Raw genomic sequence first — 22,552 nt, forward strand, 5'->3', positions numbered from 1 at the left:
CAACGCCATATTAATGAAGAACGCCTACGTACTCAGGACAGCTGACCACATTTGTCAAACGTATGACTCAGTGGCGGTATAATGTACACATTTAATAAACTCAAATATACACCCAATAGTAACGAGAACCTAATTTTGAAATGGTCCGTGCATCAATTAACTCAATTAATACAGCATGCTCTTCGCCCTTCCACGGTGTTGGATGTTCGGAATATGTAAAGAGAATGTCTTCTAAAAGTTATCACGTTGATATAAGAATGATAAAACTCATACAGCTCCATGGAATCCGGAAGATATCCATATCAAGTTTGCTTTAAAAGCCCTAAATCCACTAATTCAGAATCAACAACGGACATGAAATTCAAACTCAGTAAACTTCATTCCGCTAAAAGCAGACGTTATGAAGGTCTTCGCATGCAAAAGGATATAAACTGATTGTTGTGCAGCTTTCGGTTTATTTATCGTTAGTATTATCACGTTTTACCCCATCCTTTGTCTCACGGAATGCTTGCAAATGATGGGCAGCTATTCGCGCGGGAATCGACCCCTGGCGAAGTAGGTTTGAATTTAATGCTTGACTGTAATACTTTATCAGCGTTGCGTCGGTTTCCGCTGGTTGTATATATTCCTCGAATGGACCAAAAAGCTGCAAAAAGGATACAATAATACCATTGTGTTGGTTGAGAAAGTAATATAAATCGAATCAAACCTGTTGCTCGGTGCAAGTGATAAATCTCAGGACAGCAACGTATTCCGACCACACGATGTTTCGCCACTGAATGCTATATTTCTGAGCGAGAGGAACCATCACCAGTGCACTGAAGGGTACGTGGCCGTAGCTTGAGCTCTGGAAAGTGTCCAGCACTAGCTGATATAATCCTTGATAGCTTTTCTTCCCCTCTAGTTTGGCCTCGAAATCAAACATTGCTCCACACTGAGTCATCTCGTTTTTCAACTCATCGATGCGACGCGTAATGAGGGTGGAAATGGAAGGCTCAAGAAACATTGAACCCGGACCTAGGAAAGCTGTCATTAAGTACATCAGTTTTTGCGTTCGTGTCACCAGACAGATAGCATTTGCTTCCACGAGTTCGGCGAACGATAGCGATGTTTTAATTATCTGCTCTTCGGAAAAATATTCCAGCCGTGCTGAACCTTGTTCAATACCCCCCAGAAGGAGATAGAGCAGTGAATACGGCCACGATGTTTCTAACAGAGGAGTACGCCACGCGAGAACAGTGAAACTATTGTGACAGCTGTTTGAATTTTCCTGAAAGTTAATTTTTTTTATCGAGATTTTATCAAATTTTCATCCTATTTCGCACAGTGGAAAGCTAACGCAAGCTTACCTCATTTTTTACGAGTGATTTGAGTTTCACTTTGTAGTTGAACTTCCACCGCTGCATCTCCTCGGCGGTAACAGTTTCAATCTGCTCAGCATAAAATTCTCGCACAAAAAACACATCGTCGAAGAGTTTGACAAGCGCAGGATACAATTCCTCGCTGAGATATTGCGTTGCTTTGAACGCCACAGCCAACAGCAAGTGCACATCAATGCACCTTTTACCAATCGAATCGTGTTCAACAAACTCACCATCCGCATTACGATCTTCGCATACGTCGGTGTGACTGCGCTGACGTCCCACGAGCACGGTTAGTAAGTCAACAATGTAATGAACTTCGGCCTTCAGGAACCAATTCATCGATTTGGCGGGTGCTATGATTGATTCTGAGTTTTCACACTGCTGCACCGTAACCGTGTCTGCCAGTTTGGTTAGATAATTGAAATGAAACGTGTTACCAATGAGTAACTCCAGCGGTCTAGGGTTGAGATTGGCATGCATCAGCGCAAAGTCGAGTATAGCATGCAGCAGGAAGATGGGATAGGATTTTACGAAGATAAGCGTTGGTGCTCCCGTATGCTGTTCGTCGACCAGAATTGAACCTAGATTTGGCAGAGAGTCGATTTTCCCACTTCTGTCCTCTATCATGGGTTTGAACAGAGGTGAGTTGCTATAAAACAAAACAAAACGATGAAATCGCTGGTGAATCATAACGAAAGGGATATGTTCTTTTGATGTTACTATGCGTGATATGGATTTAGAGAGAATTTTTGGAGAATGACAAAATTGTGATTTCAATATTTACAATTTGCTTAAGGGGGTATTCTAGTGTAAAGACACGAATTTCGGACGTTTTTTCGAGCTCCGTAAAAATAAAATGAAGAATATGTTCACTATTCATTATATCATTATTCGTTCATCTATCTTTAACAATAAAACAAAAATTGAACAAAGAAAAAATATTCAAAACCAGAATAACTAAGAGCTGATGAAGTTGAGTGGGTTCAAATTAGACCCGTATTTTTTATTTTTTTATTAGGGTAACCATTTCCGTTTTAGGCTGGTCCGTAAAATATTTTTTTCCACTTTTCCTCGAATATGACTTTTTTTTAAAAATCATAACTGTATGATGATATAAATATCATCTTATATTAGGCTGTCAAAAAAGTCCTGCGGTATTTCCGCGAGGTGTCGCTGTAAGCGCGTAGTTCTAGTTGTATTCATTGTATCGAGTCATACTATAGCTTGTTGGAAAGGTATTTTTGCGCGCTATAATATAGTCCTTGACGGTGTTTTGTTTGGTTAAGTCGTTCGTGAGTTATAGTGTCGCAAATATGGAGCAAAATAAAGAGAAAATCCGACATATTTTACAGTACTACTATGACAAAGGCAAAAATGCATCTCAAGCTGCCAATAAAATTTGTGCAGTTTATGGAGCCGATACAGTTTCCATTTCCACCGCACAACGATGGTTTCAACGTTTTCGTTCTAGTGTAGAGGTCGTCGAAGATGCGCCACGCTTCGGAAGGCCTGTCGTCGAAAATTGCGACAAAATCGCTGAATTAGCCGAGAAAGACCGGCATAGTAGCAGCCGTAGCATCGACCAAGAGCTGGGGATAAGTCATCAAACCCTTATTAACCATTTGAAGAAGCTTGGATTCACAAGGAAGCTCGATGTATGGGTGCCACACACGTTGACGCAAAAAAACATCTTTGACCGTATCGACGCATGTGAATCGCTGCTGAATCGTAACTTACGACAACATGAAGCGCAAACGGTCGTGGTCGAAGCCCGCTGAAGCGGCTCAGACGGTGGCCAAGCCCTCATTAACGGCCAGGAAGGTTCTGCTGTGTGTTTGGTGGGATTGTCAAGGAATAATCTATTATGAGCTGCTTCCCTATGGCCAAACGTTCAATTCGGACCTGTACTGCCAACAACTGGACCGCTTGAAGGTAGCACTCATGAAGAAGAGGCCATCTTTGATAAACAGAGGCTACATTGTCTTCCATCAGGACAACGCCAGGCCACACACTTCTTTGGTGACGCGCCAGAAGCTTCGGGAGCTCGGATGGGAGGTTCTTTTGCATCCGCCGTATAGTCCGGACCTTGCACCAAGTGACTACCACCTGTTTTTGTCCATGGCGAACGAGCTAGGTAGTCAGAAGTTGAAGGTCTGAAGAAGAGGCCTGTGAAAATTGGCTATCCGAGTTTTTTGCCAATAAGGAAGCAAGCTTCTATAACCGGGGTATTATGAAGTTGGCATCTCGTTGGGAACAGTCATCGAACAAAACGGCGCATATTTGACTTAAAACAGATGATTGTAACTAATTTTATGAACAAATGAAAATTCAAAAAAAAAAAATACCGCAGGACTTTTTTGACAGCCTAATACAGTCAACTCTCCCTTACTCGATGTTCTGTAACTCGATATTTTCCCTAACTCGATGAATTTCATGGCACCTTTGATTTTACATGCATTCTTCTCTCCCTAACTCGATACCTCCCTTACTCGATGCCTCTCTTACTCGATGGGCTTTGTTTCATTTTTCCATGGATTTTTACCTCGCTAACTCGATTGATTTTCGCGTACTTGTTTTTGTGCGTTTCTAGCTGTCATTTCAATTGCTCTTGAAAGTGAAGACGAAGTGTTCGTATAATCAAGGATTTTTTTTTCAAGTATGGAAAACCAGGGAAAACCTTTCAAGCGAACGATTAAAACGCTAACCATAGCGCAACGTTTGACCATCATCGAGCAGGTCGAAAAGTATGGGCGAAAGGTGTCTGAAGTTGCAAAAGATTTCAGTATTGCACAAAGTACGGTGTCAACACTATTCAAGCAAAAGGAAAAATGGCATCGGATGGGAAAATTGAATGTGGACAAAAAGCGTAGAAGGTTGGTTGGGAACGAGAAGCTGGAACGGTCAATGGAAATTTTTGTCAATCAAGCCAGAGAGAATAATTTACCTCTCTCAGGTTCTATTCTTCGGGAGAAGGCTTGCGAATTTGCCCAGAAACTGGGAATTCCCAATTTTAAAGGAAGTTCTGGATGGCTAAGTAAATTTTTAGAACGGCAAAAGATGACATTTCGGAAGCTATGTGGCGAGAGTGCCAGTGTAGATCTCAGTGTAACGGACAACTGGATTTCGCAAACCCTACCCAGTATAATCGCCGAGTATGATGCACGTGATATCTACAATGCAGACGAAACAGGACTTTTCTACAAATGTTTGCCAGACAAAACATTTGCATTTCGATCAGAAACTTGCCACGGAGGAAAATATTCGAAACAACGTCTGACAGTCATGTGTGCAACCAACATGGACGGAAGCGATGAACTACCATTGCTGGTCATTGGAAAGAGTAAAAACCCACGGTGTTTCAAAAAGAAGAAATCATTACCAGTGATATACGAGAGTAACACCAAGGCCTGGATGACCTCTATTCTTTTTGAGAAATGGATTATGCAACTTGACGAAAGATTTTCCAAAGAAAATAGAAAGGTATTGATTCGGGAATTATGTGTAATGGGAATGTATCATACTTATATCTCTTTCTCCTCAAAGGTCATGTTCGTTGATAATTGTACAGCGCACCCAAAATCTCTCCAACCAAAGCTTAAATCGATAAATTTGCAGTTTTTTCCACCAAACTCTACTTCAGTAGTTCAGCCGCTGGACTTGGGCATAATCAAGAACCTGAAAAAGTACTATCGCCATGAATTAGTAAAACGAAGACTGCTAGAAATGGAGGATACAACGATATTTTTTTCATGTTATTCAGCACTCATACAGTATTCAAAAATACTCTAGGACCCTTCAGATATATCGGTATTGGATGCAATTGAATTACTTTCACGCTCTTGGATAAACAAGGTTAAATCTGAGACTGTTCAAAATTGCTTCAGGAAAGCCGGATTTTCCATAAATGATGATGATGATATTCCGCTGGCAGAATTAATGCGTCGTGAGCTTGCTGCTGTCGACAGTGCAGTACCATTCGATTGTTCATCGTCATTTGATGAATATTGCGAAATGGATCAAAACGTGATTTGCTGTGATCTAATGACTGATACCGATATATTTACTGGAAAGTGTTGAAGAAGCTGAAAAAAACGTTGAAAATAGTAGTCCTATGGAGTTAGAGGAGGTTCAGGAAGTTTCAGCTGATTGTATTGAAATTACACCTTCGACGTTAAATCGAACCTAAAGAATATGTCCGAAATATTGCAATCAACTGAAAATGTTCCCGTGAAACTATTTGAACATTTCTTTGCGATTGAACAGTTCCTGCGTGATCGTTACAATTTAGTTTGAATTACATACATAATTAATATTTTCTTTGTTAACCTAGTTCCTTTTCCATTTCCAATTCCATTTTACAATAAAATTGGCCTACTAAACAAACATCCTATGTATTCTAAATTTATATTAAAATTTGAGAAAAGAATGTATAATAGTACATGCGCATTAGTACATATAGGGTAAATGTACTAATGCACAAAAACAAATCAATTATAGTAATATCCTGTATACGCAATGGTACCAATTATAGTAAACCCCATGTACCATAATTGGTTTATTCCTAATTGGGTCATATTTTTAAGCCCTAATATTGGGACACTTACCCTAACATCATATATGTGCAATTTGTGGCATAAAAAAAAAAATGAAAAAATGTTCTGTATCTCGATACAAGGGACCATCGAGTTAGGGAGAGTTGACTGTATATAAAATTCTCGTGTCACGATGTTCGTGGTTGAACTCCTCCGAAACGGCTCAAACGATTTTTAAGAAATTATACACAAAAATTTTTGGTAGGCATGAGAATAAGACGTAAGGCGTCGTGCACAAATTACGTAACGCTAAAAATCCGAATTTCGGAATATTTCGATGATGTACAGTATTCTATTAGTCAAATCATTTCATTTGATACCAATATTGAGGGGATTGCAAAAAGAACATAGTCGACCATTTTGTGGCGGCGACCTTTTCGAATTTATGTTATTCATAAATAATTCATGTAATGTATTTTCCTAAATTTTTTTTAGCGGACAAATTGAATTTTCCAAGATCATGGAACACGCAGTTTTATAATGACAATAGAATTAAAGGTATGTTCCAAATTTCAGAACAATCAGTGAACAGGAACAGGGTCTTAGAGGCGAATGAACTGAAAAATTTAAACCCTCTTAAAGCCAAAAAGAAGAAGAAGAAGGAACGGAGTCAAATTTCAATTAATGTGGAACAACCCTGCAAACACTCAAACATACATATAAACTGGGCAAGCTGAATGCAACCATTAAAAAGTAATTCTTTATTTGGGAACTGCGGCCATCTTGGATTTGGATTTTCCATGATCTACTGTGTTCTACCATTCGAGCACTTCCATTTGATACCCATATTGATGGGACTTTGAAAAAAAATACGGCACCATTTTGTGGTGGCGGCCATTTTGGATTTGCATTTTTCATAAATAACTTTGTTCTACTAGTCAATCCCTTCCATTTGATAGCCATATTGATGGGGTTCTGAGAAAGTGTGTAATCCACTATTTTGTAGCGGCCGCCATTTTGGATTTGCATGTTTCATAAAAAACTGTGTTCTACTAGTCAAGCTCTTTCATTTGATACCCATATTGTTCATTCAATATGGAATTATGATACAAATTCTTCAAAATTTTCGATCTAAAAATAATAAAAATTAAAAATAAAATACTCCGGATAATCAAATCCCGGATAATAGAGTCGGACCTGTATTATGGTATTATGGTTTTCATTAAATATTACAAAATCGAGAATTGTCTTCAGGAGTGCTAATCTAATCTCAAAGAGGATGCAACTCGAAACTATCGGGTTATGCAGATTTTTGTTGTTGTTAAAATAGTCTTAACTCTTCGAAAAAATGAATTATTCAAATACAACTGTTTTATACACTTTTTCCTGGCGAGCACTCAAGATGTTCTAGTTTATATATTATATATAGTAATATATTAAATCTGCCTTTTGTCATCGTCTCTTCGTTGGATCACATTCTCTAAATTTCCCCTTCAAATACAATCAGTTACATCTGTGTATGTCTATTATTCAAAGAGTTATGAGTATTGAAATATTGAGAAAGTTTTGCCTGACTCGTGGAATTAATTTGGTGACAGAAAGATTGCCGTAAATAAAAGTTGGTTATAAGAATTAAAAAAAATATTACGAGTAATTTCGTCAGCGCCACAGAATGTTGTCTTGTCCCCTGGAAACAACTGTGAAGAAACTAACTTTCTCTGTAGAATCCATATTACCGTCTGAAATGCGATCTCGAGGTTATCAACTTACCAAAGCTGTCTCGTAAGCTCATTGAATTTAGCGCTCCGAAGAAATGCCACCAGATAGCTATCAACGAAGTTCAGGTAGTAACTCATAGCCACCGGTCGCATTATGGCAGCCACACCGAGGCATGCACTGAGCAGCAATTTCTGCGAAAACTGTAACAGATTTATGTTTTCAATCAAATTGTTCCCGACCTGGACGGAAGGTGGTAAGTTCTATAATTACCTCATTAACACCGTACTTGGCAGCCGCGTTAAACCATTTGCAGAAGCAGGCAAACAGTCGGTCACAGTTCTGCGGGGTGAACACAGTAACGTTGGGTGATGCCGAAGCTGCAACTTCAGCCGAAGCCTCAAGATGCTCGTAGCCAATTAGTGTTAACAAGGCCGCACAGTGCTGACGTATGATAAACGGTCCACTCTCCTCCAGGACCAGATGCTGGTAGTGCCATTCCAGCAAATAGAAAAGCGCTGGCAATAGTTCGCTATGGAATAAATAATAAAGAAATCAAATGGAGCTATGTGAAAAGAAAATTGAATTTGTAAGTTGATGAAAACTGACACTATTTTAGAAACATGAGAAACAAGAAGGGATTGAATATCACGGAACTGTTTTCTGTGTTGGGAAAGTCGTCATATCAATTTGATTTCTTTTGTGTTACCGGGTGATTTGTATCCGCTTATTAAAATTGTGCTTATCGAATAATCTGCGTAGGCCTCTACGTCATCCGATTAAATTCTCAAAGTTCTCATTACATGAAAAGATGATATAATGCATCTAGAAAGAACCATCCTAACACACAACAAATTCGCTATAAAACTCTCTTTACCCGTACCAACAGCTCAAACGAACCGAAACAATGTCTAGCAACAGCCCCCGTGTTGCACCTGATTTCAATTCTGTTGCAATAAATAGCCGCACGGTGGCAATCATTTGAGCAATTATGCAAATTTGCCGCATCATGTTCTCGTGTCTGGAAATCTATCAACCGGGCTGAAGGAAAATCGATACGCACGCCTCCTCATAGCGATAACGATATTAATTAGGGATGAAAATGGTACACTCTTTGATGTGCCATTGTGAGAAAACGTGACCAATCCACCCCCAGCCAGAGCAGACAGAAACAATTATGTCATCGAACGCATCTTAGAATCATGCTTGTATGTGTGTGCGTTGTATAGAGTGGATCATCTGTTGTTTTCCTTCTGAATTATATTTTATTTGTACACTGACCGGTCTTACAATGAGGGGCACAAAAAAAAACAACCCCTTTTGAAATCCGAATGTCCCAGTATTACAAGTTTTTTCGAACTTTTTGGTATTCCAGTCAACACTACGTAAAAGTAGATGATTAGTGATAGGGACCGCATATAAAAAATGTTTCTCCCTAGAAAATAACTCAAATCCACTTCGTTCACCGTTCGATTTCCTTTCGTTTCCCTGCTTTGCGATGGGACAGTTTGCCTTTTCGGTTACACGTGGCTGGTTGTGCTTTTAGTTGCATGTCGAAACTTGTTGCTGTTAGACATCATGCCATGCGCAACTTAGAGCATTTGATGGAAGGATGGGCATTAGAGGCGAGTGAACTGCAAAGTTTAAAGCCTCTCAAAAACAAAGAATGGAATCGAATGGACGGGAATGATTTTGGAATTGGATAATTTAATAATTTAGACGCAAATATTCTTTTTTTCGCACTGATAGGTATATAAACCATCGAAAAAAAACTAAATGGAAATTACTTCGTCAAATATGCTTCATTTCATATATCGCACAAAAAAACCGCACAAAAAATCGCACAAAAAACCACACGAAAACAGGTTTTCCTGTATTGATATTCAGTTCGATTAGGAAATTTATGTCGGTTTGGATAATGTTTATATTGGTGCTGCTATCGAAAAGTTGATCAATGAATATTTGTCAGTATGTAAAATTTCACACAACGTCGTAGCTGATTTTAAGGCCAATTCGATGAAGTTTTACATTACACTCTGCAAATAAGTTCTAAAGCCGTTTTAATTTCAATGATCCTTTAACCCAGGTAGATAATTGAATTACCGTTTAGAAATTATGTAAGGAAGAAAACGCTGATGTACATATACATCATCATGCATTTAAGGGTTAACACGTTGAGATCCGCGTCTGTCCCTAGGGGCCGACATTGAGCTTTTTGGTAGTAAGGCTCTGACTGACTGGGACTGACAGTCACAAAATAAGAAATATATGGTTTGTTTTCGGATGTGTTACAAAATGTGGCTACTTTCTAGTCAAATTTCTGACTATTTTCTATTTATCAATAAGTATTTTTGGGAGCTGAGACACTGATATTGTGAAAACACTCTTAACAATTCGGGACTCCACGTGTTAATCATCTATATGGCGGTAATTGATTGATAAAAAGGCATATGTAAATTGTTCCCTTCTACAAAGTCTTCTAAATATTTCAGGATATCGATAATGAATTTAGGGAGATCCGAAACCTGGATTTAATTGACTTCACTGTAAACCAGGGATTCTCGAAGTGGCCGATATCCCCTTGGGGTAAACATCGGTTTTCCAGGGGTCGACATAAACGGAAACTGATTTTGGGGGTCCACGAAAGCTAAAAATCGACCCCTAACTACTACCACTAATAATAATAATGACGCAAGTAATATCAACGCTGAGAAGGCAGAAGATCCACTGGGAACGTAAGTGCCATCCATGAATATATCTCAAAGAATGACAAAGGGTTGGTCATAATCGTAGCTGTGACAGGTGTCCTGATTTATAACTCCGATCAGATTGTATCACTTGTTTTGACTTGCTCTGTATTTGACACATATCCGTGATTTAGCACAAAAGAAGACATGATCAAATTCAAGTCCAGTCCATGCTCCTGATAGTTTACTGCTTGCACTTAGATTGCCGGTTCCTTTGTATTCTTAAATTTGCTGGAGCTTGAATGATAATACATTTATCTACTAATTTATTTCAAAAGATTACATTAGACTGGTAGAAAGTCACCTGGTTCATCCATCAGACTAAATTTTATGTTTTTTTTTTAATTTTTAGCTCACAATCTCAATTTTTGTTTCAAAAATTAATTAAACTTGTATTAAAAATTATAAACCACAATATATACTGATTTCATTACTAATCGTATAAGGTTATTTATTTTGCTTAATTTTGAAAAGAAAATGATGTCAAATCTACATACTGTACCAACTGCTAACTTTTTAAATTGGTAAATATTTTGCATGAATAAGAAAAAAAAACTAGAAATTCAATTTTTAAAGAAATTTGGCTATAGGTGTCTGTAGTATCACTTCATCCTGGGAAAGAAGTCTCAAAATAGTTTGAGAATCCCTGTTGTAAACGGAAGCAAGGATACTGTCACAGTATGTCATAATTTTTATTTGTAATATAAATAAAATTGAGAAAAAAATTAAAATCAATTCTTCCAGCTTTTTTCCAGTTTTTTTTTATTTTTTCCAGCATTTTCCACTTGTTTTTTTAATTCACCCAGCTTTTTCAAAAATTTGGTTTACATATCTGGTGGGAGCCGACCTCTCTATCTCTCAGACCGAACGTCAGCTTTGAATTGTACGCAAAAAAAGTCCAAAAGATGCCAAGCAGGGGATCAAACCAAGTCCGGCTGGAATGCAAGGCTTTTTTACACGACTGCGCTATCCACATAGCTGGTGCTGTTGTACAAAAAAGTGAGATGATCTACTAATACCTAGTTTTGCACAGTATTTACTGGAATAACGATAAAGGGCCTGGCCGGGTAAGGAAGTAAAAAGTGCCCCCAAACCAAATCACTAGCTGTATGGCAAATATTGTATAGGATATTAAATAAGAAATTTTTTTCGGTTTATTTGAACCCCTATGTGGTTTAACATGGGATCTATAGTAAAAAACGTACTTTTTTGTTTTTTTTTCACTTCATCCTCAAAATCTTCGAGATAAAAATTTGAAAAAAATACTGAATGTGCATCTTACTACGGTGTATTAAGGAAAATTATCAAAAAAATTCCATCAAAAATTTTAGTACTAAAAAAATATTGAAATTCTGAAATCTTTTTTTTTTTTTTGAGATTTAGAGATTCAGTTCTACTCTAATTCATATTTAAATGTGTTCCTACGGCTTTTCTAGATACGTGTGGTTTTTTTTCAGATTTTTTTCAGTGTTGCGCGGTATAAAAAAAAATATTTTTTTTATATTTATTTCCAAAGGGTCTGGCTGGGTAAGGGAGTAAAAAGTCCCCCAAACCAAATCTCCAGCTGTATGGAAAATATTGTATAGGGTACTGAATAAAACATTTTGGCAGTAGTACCATATATTTGAGTCCTTGTATGGTACACCATAGGATCTATGGTGAAAAATGCACCTTTTCGTTTTTTTCACGCCATTATCAATAGCTTTGAGACAAAAATATGAAAAAATACTGAAAGTACATCTTACTAAGGTGTATCGATAAATATCTTCAAACTATTTTTTCATCAAAAAATCTAATAATAAAAAAATTAAATACGCAGTACAACATAATTTTTTATAGTTTCTGGCATTTCGAAATTTTGAAAAAAAATTACTTTGAGGCCCACTTTTGCTTTAATTTTTATTTAAATGCGTTCGTATGTGTCTTTTTTTTCTACATGTGGCGTAATGTTTCCTGATTGTTAAGAGCATTGCGAGAAACAAAAATAATTTTCTTCGTCTTATTATTTTGATTTTCTTGCAATCGATTATTTTATTGTATTCGTGGTTTTCAATTGTAAGATTAAAATAAAAAAAATAAAAACAATTCGGATTTTTTAAGTGTTCTTCTCATTAATCCGAATGATCATTCCACAAGGATTTTTTCTCACATAGCTCTATTGTACTGCTGACTCCTATGAATTTGATAAACCATCTAAATCCAATGTAAAGATAATCTCATATATTTTAAGATACGAGAGAAACAATTGCACAGCGCAATGCTCTAAATATACCGACAAAATTTAGACATATGAAATACAAAATTTAAAAAATATTAGAGCAGTAATGGGTCTCTAAATTCAAAATAAATTAAAAATGCCCAAATGCGCTCATCACTTTATGCACACAAAAATACGACATCTAGAGAATATGCCAAATTGGACATATGATAATCAAAACTGTAATTTTGGAAAATTGCCACCTTACGTACAAAGTTTAAAAAATTGGAGAGGGTTGGTCACGGCTTGGCATCCATCTGTCATGGATTATACCAGACTTCATCCCACTTATCGATGCCGCGAATGGTGCTGTAGGCATACTTACAATTTTTATTACATACTGTATGTATATTTCTGGACAAGTGAGAGGTCAAAGCTCTACCGAAAAGTGGAAAAAAGTCAATTCGGAAATAATCTATGAAAAGCTATTAGGTTGAGGAAAAAGTAATCCATTATCTATGGGAGAAATTCAAAACAATTTTTAATATGCTTCGGATTGTCCGATTCCGGTCAAATATGCACCGTTTTGTTGTAAAATTCGTTGCCATTCTAAAGGTAGCTTCATATTGTCTCTATCAGAGGGGTATTGGTCCTTATTGAAAAAATAAAAGCTTAACACTCTTGAAATTCTGCAATGCGAGAAAAAAGTGGTGATCGCTTAGTGCCAGGTCTGGACTATATGGTGGGTGCATTAAAAAATCCTAATCAATCTCTCGGATTTCAGTGGCTTTGCGTTGTCCTGATGGAACACAACACCGCTTCTGTTGGCCAATTCTGGACGTTTCTGGCCAATCGCTAGCGTGAAACGGTCCATTTTTTGACAGTAGAGATCTCAATTTAGTGTTTTGCACTAAAAGAAAAAATTAAAAAATTCGAGAAAAAAATTTAAAAAGATAAAATAAATTAAATTGCACGTATTCTATCATTGCAGTATCGGCGCTATAAACACCATTCACATTTTCAGCGGCATGTCTTGCGTTTACGCATTTATAAAAGAAAAAGTGTAAAATGTCCCGGTTTTTCTCTTTGTTGACCTCCATTGTAAACACGCTGTAACTCACAAAAAATGGAACAAATAAAAAACAGCAACAGATTTTTTTAGTGTGAAATATCACATTTACAACGAGCCTAAACTATTAATCTATTGAATTGTATGACCGATATTACGCGAGATATTGATCACTAAAGCCAGCTACCGAGAGAATAATGGATAACTTTACCACCATCCTAATATTAACGTTTTCTCCTTTTAAGGATAATTATTGAAATTTCATCGTCATTCGCAAAGTATCATCTGATCAGGTATGACATCGCAAAACAAAATTAAAAGCGAAAACTCGAAGCTTATATCTCCAGCACTTCTTAGAGCGATTGCACTTCGAACTATTTCCATCATCTATTTCCATTCTGGTCAAATATGTCACAAAAAAAAGATTGGCGTCTTAGCAGATATTTCCACATGAAATAAATGTAGCTATTTTTTATTTGATTCTGCAAAATTAAAAGAAAAATACCACCTTTATATCGCAAACGAACTTCAGGGGAAAATTTAGTTGCAAATTTCTGCAAAAACCCAGTTTTGAACAATAAGCAGATGGTTCAACTCTCAGAAACACAGGCAAAAAACTTCGTTCGAGACGGAAGATTCTCTTCTTTCTCCAACTTCCAGCTTTATGTCCTATTTCTTTGCCATCTGGGCCAACAAAAAAAGGTGGAAAACTTGTGGCCAGTCTTTCAGCAAGTTGAAAACAAGCAGAAGATACCCGTGTAAACACGCGAAACTCGGATGAAGCACTTGTCACTGCTAAATATTCCAAAGCGCTCTCACATGTTCGGTAACACATCCGCAAAAACACAATCTGAAAGTGACAGTCATGGCTTATATTCTAGATAGTGACATGGATGCACTATTTCATGTGTGAGCTCAGATTGTATAAAAGTAGACACACGGTCCACAGCATAGTCATTTAACTATAAGCTTGGTCTGTGACTAAATTTTCCTCTTTGCCATCTGTGAATTTAGTAGATTGAGATATCATAATCAATCGGCGTTCTTTACGTGGATAGGCGGTGTTGGCGGAGTCTCGTCGCCAACATGAAATCTGTCATTTCTCTATTATTGGTGTGCCTCTGTATCAATTTCAGTATGGTAAGTACAATTTTTGAAGTTAAAGTACCGACATCCTACTATCCACCATACCTGTGTAATTCCCTCACCCGTCTTCCCACCCACTTCTGCTTCGCCCCACTAAAATCCGTCACAATACTATCCTCCCCGGCGGCTTTAGTGGTTTGAATTTTCAACGGAATCTATTTGTTTCACGCGAAAACTCCGAGCAGGAAAAACAAGCCATCCATCAGACGAAGCGATTACCAGCGGCTCCGGTCGTCAGAATGAAACACAAAAAAGAAATATTTAAGTTGTCGGAAAAAACACGCTACTCCTAGAGCGGAAGTTTTTGCAAGGAAAAGAGAAAATTCGCCTCATGTTTGGCACCGAACTTTGCTGAAAATGCTCAGCTTGTTTTTGTTCCACAACAAAATTCCATCCGCCGAAGCAGACTGAGACTGTAGACTGTAGAGCCGATTATCGAAATAAGCGGTTGTGTGAAATGGACAAGAAACAAAAATTGGGCGCGCAAACTTAATCGAGGCGTATGAAAGAAAAAAAAATTGCATCCGATGTTCCAACGTTGATATGTACAGCTGATACAACGTGACGAAAAATCTCACAACCAGAACAGAAATCGAACTCGAACCCCCGGCATTATAATGTCCACTCGGACACGGGAGCAAGGCTTGTTGGCATAGACCATAGACTTGACGTAGTCCCACAGGGAATGGTCTAACGGCGTCAAATCGCACGACCGAGGCGGCCAATTGACTGGGCCATTTCGTGAGATAACACGCTCACCAAACTTGGTTTTCAATAAATCGATTGTTAAATTCGCTGTGTGGCTTGTGGCACCGACCAAATACTGTCCAAGTCCATATCATCAAATTCGGGCCAAAAATATCCGGTTATCATTGAGCGGTAGCGATTCCCATTCACAGTAACGTGCCGGTCTTGATCAACACGGAAGCAGTACGGTCCAATGACACCGGACCATAAACCAAACTGTATTTTTTCGGGATGCAATGGTGACTAATGGAGTACGTGCGGATTGCTGCCTGACCAATAGCGCATATTTTGCTTATTGACGAAGCCATTCAGCCAGAAATGTTTTATTAACAACTCTTTCATGTTTTCTTTAAAAAACTACTACTATTTACTCGTTTTTACTCGTACATTTTTGTGTGTACATTCTTGCGATTGACATGTTCTTGACCTATTTCGAAACAGAACAAAGTTTACAGAACGTTTGCATAAAAATGTTGCGAGTAAAACATTAGCAACAATTTTTTTTCAAATTAACTTATCGCAAAATATTAGACCCGTATTTTTTTTATTTGTTCATTAGGGTGCCCATTTCCATTTTAGAGTGTCAGAAAAATCAACTTTTTCTCTTTTTTTTTTTTTCCAAAAATGACTTTTTTCAAAAATTCATAACTTGTTGACTACGTGATCGATTCAGATGATCGACATATCAAATCAAATCCATTTAGCTAGTCTTTATTCTTGCAGAAATCGATTTTGTTTTAGTAACTATTGATAGTATTTGTTTTTATTGTTTACATGGCAAAATCGAAATCATTTTTTTTTGCAAGTAATAGATATGTTATGAATTTTTGAAAAAAAATATATTTTTGAAAAAAAGAGAAATAGTAGATTAATATTTTGCGACGAATAACAAAACTACAACTTTCCATGAAAATCTGAGAATCACTATATCGGTATGGCCTGACATTTCTGTTATACAGTCAACTCGCAAGGGAGCCACCTCGGCCCATATATTTTTCTGCTATATGGAGTTGACTGTAGTACAAAATACTGATAATTGTTCATTTCGAACGATGTGTGAAAGCTCTATGGAATTACGTCAGGATCGTCGCTGTTCGTGCTACGTTGAAGACTCCACCGCGAACGGATACTTTCTTTGCCTTCAATCCTTTCGTAACTGACCCATTCCGTGAGGTTATGCACCGAAGAACCAAATTTCAAATGAAGTGAAAATTTAAAACTTTATTTGTATAAGCACTAGTTATATCATAATTTTTTTGGAACAAACTTGATTTTTATGCACCAACTTTTGAGAGGGACGAGTTTAAAAAACTACATAATTATATTCAAAATATTTCAGGTTTTCAGTATTTTTATGTTTCTTGAGATATCTCTGAACTTAGTTAACCAAATTTCAAAGTCTATATATCATTGAATGGATAATTAAATACTTGTTTGAAGATCCGCGGGTAGACCTAGGATTCATTTTGTAATTTGTGGGAAACAAGGATTTGAAAAACAGTTATTTTGATACGATGAAATTCTTATTTAATACAACTTATTGATTGTGTGACGTGACAACGCTTCGTAACTACGAGACTGTTTTTTTCGCACAGAGCACGTTGTCACGTCACAAAATGCATGCCGATTTTTGCAAAGTTCTTGTGAGTTTTTTGAAAAACTGAAACTGAAACTTTTGTTGACAAATCATAGAACAAAACATACAAATAAATGTTTTGGAACGGAACTGGAAATACAACATTGATGTTCAAAAGCCTTCTCGAATGGCGTTAACGTTCCCTGTGGAACTTTTGCCGTCTCAACGTATGCATTAACTAGCGTCATTTATTAATACTTAGTTGAGATTTCTTAAGCCAAATAACACGCCTTGAATGTATTCCGAGGGGCAAGCTGTAGAACACGCATGCAAGTCGAAAGAAAATTCTCGGACGAAAAATTCCCCGGCCAGAACGGGAATCGAGCCCGAACACCCAGCATGATAATGTGGGACGCTAACCACTCGGCCACGGGTGCACTATGTTCAAAAGCCGGAAACCGCAAAAAGACAGGTCACGTCACAAAAGTATTCGGCTGGCAACAAGCGAATTCAACTGTAAAATATTCTCCAACTGAAGATTCTTGTTGGAAATATTGTCAATTTTACTTTGATATCGTTTACTATTTGTAAATTATGTGATTTATACATGAAAACTGTTTTTAGTGAGTTGTCACGTCACGCTGGAATTAGTCAACTGTGATTTGCATCAGCATCTCAGAATCATATGGTCGGCGTTAAGCGTGATTTTCAAAATCTGATAAATGTAGTATGTAGCTTACGAAATGCTTAACCCAAATCAATCAATAATTCGATTTTTTCAATTTTGCGACTTGGTTCTCTCTCAGACCACCGACCATATGTGAGAGCTTCTGGATCTTCTGGACAACTAACACGAAATGTTCTCCTTCCATCAGTGAGCTGCAAAGCGTTTGTTCATTGGGTCCGTTTTTCTCCATCGTTGTATCGAAACCCCTCACTATTGTTTCTGTCAGCTCGTCTGCGTTCAAGTCAAGGCTTCAACTATCTATGCTTCAACGAAAAACCTTTGTCTTCCACTTCCACTGACAGTTTATTGTCCATCGTACCGCCGCAGGATTCCGTTAGTCGACCCTATACAGAATTTCCTGATGTTCTGTATGGGTGTTTCCTTAGGGCACTTTCCCCTTCGTAATTGCCACCCACGATGATCTGCAGAAAGTTACATCGAGAATCGATGTCCATCCATCATCCATCAACTGCAACTGCACATGAAGAATCCATTCCATTGACGCGAAGAAAAGATTTTTTCTTCAATTAACAGGGATGACCCCTCCAGAGCTCCAGACATCCCTTTTCTTAAATGGTAATAATAGCTTGAAGAAACATCGCCACCTAAACGTAAATTTAGTTGCGTCATTTTATTGTTCATTAGCACTTAGTCGAGATTTCTCTGCGAAATAATACGCCTTGATGTAACGGGTGAGTCATAAGTAGCGGGACTCAATGAAGAAACGTTCGGGTCAAAAACATCTGATAATAAGGGATTTGAGTTCTTAAGCTGTGGTTGTTTCCCAACAATTCTCGTACACCGACTGGGACAGTATGACCCCACACGACTCGATTGGTCAGAATAGCATTTGCGTAATGGCACGAAGCTAGGTTCCGTCCAGAACACAATATATTCAACCTTAGGGTGTTTTTTTTACAAAAGCAACCAGTTTTGGCAAACAGTTCATCGGGTAGCCACCTCCGATTTTGGATGCTGTCCAAACATCCGAAAGACGCGCTCTCGTAGAAAATTCTGTAGCTAATAATTAGCTAATGGTGGTTCAAATTTAGAATTGGTCAAGAACATTTCCAATGAAGGGCAATTCAGCCCGTTCTTGTCATTTAAAATAGCATGCAAGATAAACTTTTCCCCGGCATATTTTCAGAGTCATTATTGTAATTGTACGGATAAATGGCATCTCCGTTTGCGCCATTTATCAGAAGATAGACCTCTGCCGAGACAAATTGCAGAAGTTTGAATTGCAAATTAAATTGAGCAATGATGAAAGGCTCTCTCCCCCTTCACGCAGCCAATTTGCATTGTTGATGATGTATTCCTAAACTGCGAGAAGTTGAGTCCTTCACTGGCAAAGAGAATGCGCGTTTTGCGCTATCTGTGGCACATTCTGGCACTCTGCATCGCTTTCCACCAGCAGTGCAAGGAAGTACGTCTCATCATTCGTTTGGAAAGTGTTTGTCATGGAATGTTTGTTTGAGAATGATTGCCGTTCATTAACTACCTACTTCAACTCGATTCGTCGAGGAAGTTTATCTTCCTTACAATTTAGCGCAAAGAACTAATACCGACGCATTCTTTTCACTTAGGCTGGCAAAATTAAGGAACTCAAGGACGAGTGGGACGTTCCAGAACACTACAAACGACCGGCAAAAATTTTGCACAGAATATGTCTCGCAGAATCTGGTGCTGACGAGGAGATAATTAAGCAGTGTATGGACGGAACGTTGCACGATCAACGGGAAGTCAAATGCTATATCTACTGTCTCTTCCACAAAGTCGATGTAATCGACGAAGCTACCGGACGAATTTTGTTGGATCGTTTAGCTCCACTGGCCCCGAATAGCGATATGCGGGATGCATTCGAGCATCTTACTAGGGAATGTGGACATATCGGTATGATAACGCATATGACCGAGAATTGAATCAATTGTGTTTAATGAGTTTTTTTTCATTTTTGTTGCAGAAACGGATGACCCTTGTGATACGGCTTATGAGGTTGCAAAATGCTACTTTGCAGCCCACGATGAAGTTATGCGGTTCTGCCATTTACTTATGGCAGATGTAACTAATTAAAAGATAAATAAGCAACCCGAATCGTTATTATGGACCCCAACGATTATTGAACTATCTTCAAGCAACTGCAATACTGATTCCCACTAGTATTAAAAGAGAAGCAAAACAAAACATACGTGCAGGACAATCTCGCAGAAATCACCATTTGAGTATTGTATTATGAAAGAAGTTCATAAAAGACCTCCATTGGTTTTAAATTGTTGAAAGAAGATTCCCGTCTATGGGATCGGGAATCATTATAACATCAATCGCTTGATTGTCTGATTGTCTGATTGATCTGACAATCATGATGAACGACATTAAATTCGTGCATTGCGAGAACGAGAATGAATCCTATCCTAGCTATAACAGAATGAAAACCATGGGTCTACCAAAGTTTGTTTGGGGAAACTGTATACAAATGATGTGGTTTCCAATGGGGTTAAGCGTTGTGCACAAATTACGTAACGCGTTTTGGGGGGAGGAGTGTCGAGGTTTCTTTACTTAGCGTGGTCTTCCGAACAAGTACCGGGGTTCTCCCAAACATGAAATCGTTGCACAAGAGTTATGCTAGAAAGGTTCGAAGGTGTGATCATTTCAAGGTGGTTATACCATCTACTAGAGCTGCGGCAACACATACGAGCTGGTAACTGTTTCCACTGTGGTGATGAAGATGCGTGAATAACGTTAACCCTTTCATTACGGCAGTGTGCTCCGCCGAAGTGCTACCCATGTACGAAGCACTGCGCCGAAAAGTATGCACATCGCGCTGGTGTGATCGAAGAGCAGTATGAATTTCATGCCGTCTAAAGACGACGCTCGTACACACAGGACGTCGCGCGGATGTCGTCTATAGACGACGCTCGTAACGAAAGGGTTAATGGTTGACAATTGGCAATTGATGAATGTTGAAGTACCCTGTGAGAAATACAGTGATCTGGTATTAACAATGAGATAAACGAAACAAACGGGGTTGGTGGATGCTGAGCGCTCCTAAGCGAGAAGATGAAGATTCGATGAGCGACGCAATAAGACAAGAAGGCAGCAAAGACACCTGTTCAGGGGAAAAAGCACCGCTTGGAGACAAGAAGTATGAAGAGATGAAGCTACTTTATCGTTCTCAACAATCGCGAAAATTTTCCAAGAAACTGAACACCTCGCAAGGAAGATTTATGCCGCAAGGAACATCTTGACGTTGAACGTCATATGTTCGAAAGGTGGACGCATCACTTCGATGAACACGATCGACGTTGCTGGTGCCAATGACATTGTTCACTCTCTACGAAGAATGAAATTAGGAGATTATTAGCCAGCTAAAGAAACACAAAGCAGCTGGTAAGGATGGCCTTGTATGAAGTACTTACACACCACGTCGACTTGGACGAGGGATCGTGACTTGTCCCGAATTCTGATCAGATTTGTCCAAGCAACGATTAAAGGTATGTTGTGCAGTGTACAGATCTCAGGCGATTCGTTGAAATCGTTTAAGACTCGCATGTGACCTCGACATGGTGATGGACTATCTTGTCTGCTTTGTAGGGTGGCGCTAGAAGGTTCTATGTAGAGAGCGCAAGCTCAGGATGCGAACACTATTTTCAACTAGTCTACTCAGTTTAACTGCATGACATGGACATAACCGGAAGAACAGATCTAGCGGTAGTGAACTCGTGTATCCAACATAAACACGAAGCAGCTTGGTATCAATGCGCCCAAAACTGAGTACATTTGTTTACATATTTATATATTTGTTGAACCTTGATTCATCTGACATCTGTGATCTTAATATATATTATTTACAGCTATAAAGCTTATAAAATCGACAAACTAGTTAATCGTTTTTTGAAGCGGCTGGATGTCTCATCGAAATCAAATAGATCCTCCTCAAATGTGAAAGTTCGAATCATCGGCGACAGCGGTTCGTTGTATCCAAACAAGGTTCGATGAAATCTGTCCTGCAGCAAAAAGCGCTGTCGAAGAGGTCTTTGAACAGCACGAAAATCCAGTAATGAGAGTAGCCGAGGAGAATCGACTTCCTTATTGAACAGCTTTGATACGAATACCGGTGTGCAGGTTTAAAAGTCTGCATCGATCCGGGTAAGCAGGAAGATTCAATGGATCGCGCAAAGGTACACCCAAACTAGCGTTGGCAGAAAACATTTCATCTTTGGCAGAAATGATGCCATTCCGTGTGCTGGAGAGTCAAATGCGCAAATAATGAGCTGTTTTAAAAGCTTAAAAATGGTTTGCATGTATGCGAGCAGACATCTCTTTCTGTTTTCTTTTCTCATTTCATTTGGGATTGTGCCAAAAAAAAGTCCATACGACGTCAATGGGGATCGAACCAAGGCCGGCTGGAATGCAAAGCTATTTTACACGACCACGCTATCCACACTAATGATGCTTCAGCAGTTGTTCAGCAAATACGTAAAAATATTACACCTGATTATATAATGAAGTTGGAAAGTATTTTCTAAGAGTAAATAAGGAGCGCATGAAGGAGAACAATATCTATCTCGGTCTGGGCCGTATATGTGGCAAAGTATGCGGAAAGCTTATTTGTCTTTTGTTTCGCTCGCTCGTATTAATCTTATATTGCTGTACCATGTATATTATACAAATGCTTATCAGTATTTGTGAGTCATGACATTTTCTGTTATGTTATGTCTCATTTAATGTCAT

The 22,552-nt window shown here is 38.3% G+C and overlaps 2 protein-coding genes across 2 annotated transcripts in view; one reads left to right on the top strand and one right to left on the bottom strand.

The window, feature by feature from the left end:
- Positions 1-416: 416 nt before the first annotated feature.
- LOC129777783 (RNA polymerase II-associated protein 1) overlaps positions 417-22,552 on the bottom strand; it is a 39,389-nt gene continuing 17,253 nt past the window's right edge. The window contains exons 5-9 of the mRNA XM_055784266.1: positions 7,886-8,144; positions 7,667-7,815; positions 1,350-2,013; positions 710-1,270; positions 417-646 (exon numbers count right to left, since the gene is read on the bottom strand). Of these exons, the coding sequence (XP_055640241.1) occupies positions 455-646; positions 710-1,270; positions 1,350-2,013; positions 7,667-7,815; positions 7,886-8,144 (1,825 nt within the window). The 3' untranslated portion in view covers positions 417-454. The remainder of the gene's footprint in view (positions 647-709; positions 1,271-1,349; positions 2,014-7,666; positions 7,816-7,885; positions 8,145-22,552) is intronic.
- LOC129777784 (pheromone-binding protein-related protein 6) lies at positions 14,568-20,035 on the top strand. The gene is made up of 3 exons (XM_055784268.1): positions 14,568-14,765; positions 19,408-19,714; positions 19,785-20,035. The coding sequence occupies exons 1-3, from the start codon at positions 14,712-14,714 to the stop codon at positions 19,892-19,894; spliced, it is 471 nt and encodes a 156-aa protein (XP_055640243.1). The 5' UTR covers positions 14,568-14,711; the 3' UTR covers positions 19,895-20,035.

This window comes from Toxorhynchites rutilus, chromosome 3 (genome assembly GCF_029784135.1).
Source record: "Toxorhynchites rutilus septentrionalis strain SRP chromosome 3, ASM2978413v1, whole genome shotgun sequence".
NCBI lineage: Eukaryota > Metazoa > Arthropoda > Insecta > Diptera > Culicidae > Toxorhynchites > Toxorhynchites rutilus.

What these genes read in the sequence shown, in the direction of transcription:
- LOC129777784 (XM_055784268.1), top strand. Translation starts at nt 14,712, where the DNA reads ATGAAATCTGTCATTTCTCTATTATTGGTGTGCCTCTGTATCAATTTC. An exon ending in TCTGTATCAATTTCAGTATG is followed by an intron (nt 14,766 to 19,407) that starts GTAAGTACAATT and finishes CTTTTCACTTAG; the next exon opens with GCTGGCAAAATTAAGGAACT. An exon ending in TAGGGAATGTGGACATATCG is followed by an intron (nt 19,715 to 19,784) that starts GTATGATAACGC and finishes TTTTTGTTGCAG; the next exon opens with AAACGGATGACCCTTGTGAT.